The 6,000-nt window shown below is 44.4% G+C and overlaps 1 protein-coding gene across 1 annotated transcript in view; it reads left to right on the top strand.

Annotated features, from left to right (window-relative positions):
- The window catches only part of pkd1a (polycystic kidney disease 1a), a 117,412-nt gene that overhangs the window by 80,285 nt on the left and 31,127 nt on the right, over positions 1-6,000 (top strand). Inside the window, 3 exon segments of the mRNA XM_072657900.1 lie at positions 1,802-2,111; positions 3,119-3,281; positions 4,833-5,094. Coding sequence (XP_072514001.1) covers positions 1,802-2,111; positions 3,119-3,281; positions 4,833-5,094 — 735 coding nt within the window.

The following is a 6,000-nucleotide window of genomic DNA, read 5'->3' as shown; positions in this document are numbered from 1 at the left end:
AGTCAGACTGAGGAACACTAATCACACTGCAGATTCATACTGGGTTAAAACCAGTCCACAATCGTTACTGTCAGACTGTAGAACACTAATCACACTGCAGATTCATACTGGATTAAAACCAGTCCACAGTTACTACTGTCAGACTGGAGAACACTAATCACACTGCAGATTCATACTGGGTTAAAACCAGTCCACAATCCTTACTGTCAGACTGGACAACACTGATCACACTGCAGATTCATACTGGATTAAAACCAGTCCACAGTTACTACTGTCAGACAGTAGAACACTAATGACACTGCAGATTCATACTGGATTAAAACCAGTCCACAGTTACTACTGTCAGACTGGAGAACACTAATCACACTGCAGATTCATACTGGATTAAAACCAGTCCACAGTTACTACTGTCAGACTGTAGAACACTAATCACACTGCAGATTCATACTGGGTTAAAACCAGTCCACAATCCTTACTGTCAGACTGGACAACACTGATCACACTGCAGATTCATACTGGATTAAAACCAGTCCACAGTTACTACTGTCAGACAGTAGAACACTAATGACACTGCAGATTCATACTGGATTAAAACCAGTCCACAGTTACTACTGTCAGACTGTAGAACACTAATGACACTGCAGATTCATACTGGATTAAAACCAGTCCACCGTTACTACTGTCAGACTGTAGAACACTAATCACACTGCAGATTCATACTGGATTAAAACCAGTCCACAGTTACTACTGTCAGACAGTAGAACACTAATGACACTGCAGATTCATACTGGATTAAAACCAGTCCACAGTTACTACTGTCAGACTGGAGAACACTAATCACACTGCAGATTCATACTGGATTAAAACCAGTCCACAGTTACTACTGTCAGACTGTAGAACACTAATGACACTGCAGATTCATACTGGATTAAAACCAGTCCACAGTTACTACTGTCAGACAGTAGAACACTAATGACACTGCAGATTCATACTGGATTCAAACCAGTCCACAGTTACTACTGTCAGACAGTAGAACACTAATGACACTGCAGATTCATACTGGATTAAAACCAGTCCACAGTTACTACTGTCAGACTGGAGAACACTAATCACACTGCAGATTCATACTGGATTAAAACCAGTCCACCGTTACTACTGTCAGACTGTAGAACACTAATGACACTGCAGATTCATACTGGATTAAAACCAGTCCACAGTTACTACTGTCAGACTGGAGAACACTAATCACACTGCAGATTCATACTGGATTAAAACCAGTCCACCGTTACTACTGTCAGACTGTAGAACACTAATGACACTGCAGATTCATACTGGATTAAAACCAGTCCACCGTTACTACTGTCAGACTGTAGAACACTAATCACACTGCAGATTCATACTGGATTAAAACCAGTCCACAGTTACTATTGTCAGACAGTAGAACACTAATGACACTGCAGATTCATACTGGATTAAAACCAGTCCACCGTTACTACTGTCAGACAGTAGAACACTAATCACACTGCAGATTCATACTGGATTAAAACCAGTCCACAGTTACTATTGTCAGACAGTAGAACACTAATCACACTGCAGATTCATACTGGATTAAAACCAGTCCACAGTTACTACTGTCAGACTGTAGAACACTAATGACACTGCAGATTCATACTGGATTAAAACCAGTCCACAGTTACTATTGTCAGACAGTAGAACACTAATCACACTGCAGATTCATACTGGGTTAAAACCAGTCGAAAAGCAAGAATGTCGAAATGCTAAAAATGCTTTTTCCGTCCAGGTGGAGGCCAACCCCTTCCCCTTCAACTACGTGCCCAACTACACCGTGTCCACTGAGGTGGCATCCATGGAGTTCCGCACCGTCAACGGAACACAGATTCCCATCTCAGACCTGGACGAGAGCCAGGCCATCACGGTCGCCATCAACAACGGCACGGCGGGGCTGGACAGAGACAGGGCGGGGCAGGTGCTGCAGCCAGCCGGAGTGGTGAACGTCAGTCGCTGCAGCGCGGTGATCATCACGGTCAGCACGGGGAACACCAACAGGCAGGCTGGAGTCTACATCCAGCTCAACTTCACCGTAGTGGAGGGTAAGGTTACAGCATGTCCACTAGGCGGAGCCATAATCAGATACCTGATGCTGTTCTTCAAGATCAGGCTTGTGGGTCTTTATACTACACTATACTACACTAATGCTGGGTTAGGCTCCTACCCAAAGGTGTCTGTTGGATTCAGATCTGATGACAGGCAAGAACCAGCACTGAGGGACACTGATGAGTTCAGTTGACACAAGGCAGGTTGGGTCCATGGATTCATGCTGTTGGCTCCAAATTCTGACCCTCAGCCAGAATTCTGAGCCTCAACCCAGATTCGTCCGACCAGGCTAAGTTTCTCCGGTCTTTAACTGAGCCTGTTCTGATCCACTACAGCCTCAGCTTTCTGTTCTTGGCTGGCAGAAGTGAATCCTGACCTGGGCTTCTGCTCTTGTAGCTCTGTATCCTCCTCAAGGCTGGACATGTTCCTCATTCTGAGCTGCTTTTCTGCTCACCACAATTGTACAGAGTGGTTATCCGGGTTCCTGTAGCCTTTCTATCAGCTCCAACCTGTCTGACCGTTCTCTGTGGACCTCTCTCATCAACAAAGCAGGTTTCAGTCTGCAGAACTGCTGCTCAATACATTTATTCCACCATTCTGAGGAACTCTGGAGACTGCTGTGCTGAAAATTCCAGGAGACCTTTGACACCCTTCTGACACCAACAATCAAGAAGCACAGAGATCAGATTTTTCCTCATTAAACATTACCTGAGGCTGCTGGGCTATATTTGCATACTTGTGTGTGTGTAGATAGTAGGTGTACAGGTCTAGTCTGTTTTCTTCATGTTTAAATGAGTAAGAGAGTAAATTTACTGTCAGCAGGTTGTTGTTATTTTCTGCATCTGCATTTCTATTATCCTCTAGACGGTGTTTCTGAGTGCCTCCCCCTCTCTCTGACCTTTAGAGGGAATACTGTCCAAACACTGACCCTCAGCTGAAGCAGGCTGTTATCCTAAATGTTCATCAGACGCTAACACCTCTGTTTGTGTGTGTGTGTGTGTAGACTCCGCAGATGGGCATGACCCGGACCCTTTAATCACAGCGTACCTGCACACCTCCAGATGGCCCAGCGAGCACAACAGCACAGACAGGAAACGCATCACACTCAACATGACGCGAGGGCAGAACCTGGATCACCAGGCCTACACGTTCTTCCTGTCTCCACTGTAAGAAATATTAACGTGTCGTCATACCTGTGCAGCACAATGAGACTCAGGGTCATGCTAGCAGCCGTGCTACAGCCCCGCTAGAGTAGGGAGGAGGGGAAAGGGCCTTGCTCAAGGGCCCTACAGTGGGCAGCTTAGCAAACGTTGGCATCAAAACTGCCAAACCCTGTGGTCAATAAGCTAGCGCTCAAACCACTGATTGTTGAGGGGGTGGAACCAGATACTGACTGGTTACATTTGCTGGGTATTCCTGTCAAGAATTAGCTGTGGAACAGCTCTCTGCTCTGGAGGGAACTGTGTATTGCAGGCAAATTGTTGCATTAGGGTTATTGGGTACATGTCCGCCTCCCACCCACCAGACTGACTGCCGGGCTCCCCTGCCACCTGTGTCAGACCAGCTGTCCAGCCTCCAGCCAACCTGCTAACCACTATTACATTTACATTACATTACATTAACTATCTGCCAGTATTATTAATATTATTATTATTACCACCATTTATTGAATTACATTTTATTTATATAATGTTGACGCTGCATAATAATAAAAATCAAAACAGGAATAAAAACAATAAAAAAGGTAAATGTGGAATCAAGCCATAAAAGATGAAAATGTGAATGAGAATGATAAACAGTCAGAAGCATAATCATGCAGTGAGGATGAGGTGAGGATAAATTAATATGAGGATGAGGTAAGAATGAATCAAGATGAGGATGAGGTGAGAATGAATCAATGCGAGGTTGAGGTGAGGATGAATCAATGCGAGGTTGAGGTGAGGATGAATTAATGCGAGGTTGAGGTGAGGATGAGGATGAATCAATGTGAGGATGAGGTAAGAATGAATCAAGATGAGGATGAGGTGAGAATGAATCAATGTGAGGATGAGGTGAGAATGAATCAAGATGAGGATGAGGTAAGAATGAATCAAGATGAGGTGAGAATGAATCAATGTGAGGATGAGGTGAGAATGAATCAATGTGAGGATGAGGTAAGAATGAATCAAGATGAGGATGAGGTGAGAATGAATCAATGTGAGGATGAGGTAAGAATGAATCAAGATGAGGATGAGGTGAGGATGAATCAATGTGAGGATGAGGTGAGGATGATTCAATGCGAGGTTGAGGTGAGGATGATTCAATGCGAGGTTGAGGTGAGTATGAGGATGAATCAATGCGAGGTTGAGGTGAGAATGAATCAATGTGAGGATGGGGTGAGGATGAATCAGTGCGAGGGGGATTATTCTGAATGAATGATTTAAGCACTTTTTAAAGTCTTTTCGAGTGTCCAGAACAAATTTAGCTGCTTCGTTCACCAGATAACCGACGACTCGCCTCCTTCATGTTTATGCTTCTTTAAAACTCTCGGTGTGAGTCTGTTGACTTCTCCACAAGCCTGAACTGAACTCTGACGGTAGTTTTCAGAGCTGGCCACATTGCAACCTTCACTGTTGTGCATGAAGGGGTTAATAGTGTATGAGGTATATAAACACTGCTATTCTGAATGCTATTGCTTCACGACTTCATGACTCTGTCTTCGCTGTGTGTCCGTGCAGTGTGTACGACACCACGCGGGACTACTACATTAACGTGTCGGGGGGCTGCAGCGCTGACTGGCCGGTGCGTGTGCAGCTGGAGGTCAGCGTGTTCACGGCTCTGTGCCAGTATTTCAGCGAGCAGGCTCGCCTCTGGCTGACGGACGGAATCGTTCCTTTGGCCCAGACGAGCGCGGGCCAGGCCGTCTGCCGCACGCGCCACCTCACCGCCTTTGCCGCCAGCCTCTTCGTTCCTTCCAATACCGTCAGCTTCGTCATCCACGTGAGTGTTAGACAGACGGGGAGATGGTGGGAGAGTAGTTTCATTTAGTTTTTATATGCAATTATTAAATTATAAATAGACAATTCTACATTTAAAATGGGCTCAGAGTGGCTCTGCGGGTCACAAGTTCAAACCCCCAGCCTTGCCGCTTTGCCATCAGTAGCCGGAGTCTGAGGGAGCACAATTGGGTGCGATGTTGGCCGGCACAGGCTTCTATTGGCTGGCTGGACTGGTGGAGCCAGCGATGCCACACATGTATCGGAGGAGACGTGTGTTAGGTCTTTATCCTCCTACTTTCAGGAGCATTGCTAGTGGATTACTTGGCAGTTTCAAATTGGGAGAAAAATTAAACAAAAGAAAATATGTATATATAATCAAATCAGGTTTACTGTCACATCACATTACTTCACAGCTGTGAAGGTGCAAAGTCCCTCACAGTAGGAAAACTGATCTGTACCAAGTCAGCACAGAATACAGAATATATATTTATATATAATAAATGAATGATCTGTTTACAAAGAAAACACATTGCTATTTTTGCTTATTTGTAAAAAACGTATCGTCATTTTGCCATCACCTGAATCTGTCAGTTGAACTGACCAATAGAAATACTTAAAATGTGGGGCGGGGCGTTTACACTGACTTCTGCTGTAAGTAAAGAATTTATCCATTTTATAAATGTAAGATTAGCAATAAAATACGAACTATAAAGCACAATAATAAATACAACAATAACGCTTCCTAATGCATCATATATTCACAACACTTATAAAAGCCTGTAAATTAAATAAAAAATCTGGCATGGGTCGTACACTCTTGCTTTATACAGTGTCATCCATGTAGCTATAATTACTTCTATCAACCAATGCTACCGGCTCATTCCGGCCATGGAGAGATTTTTATGCC

The sequence above is a fragment of the Salminus brasiliensis genome, chromosome 15 (genome assembly GCF_030463535.1).
Source record: "Salminus brasiliensis chromosome 15, fSalBra1.hap2, whole genome shotgun sequence".
Lineage (NCBI taxonomy): Eukaryota > Metazoa > Chordata > Actinopteri > Characiformes > Bryconidae > Salminus > Salminus brasiliensis.
Note: the sequence above shows the minus strand (reverse complement) of the source record. Positions and strands in the feature narration are given on the sequence as shown.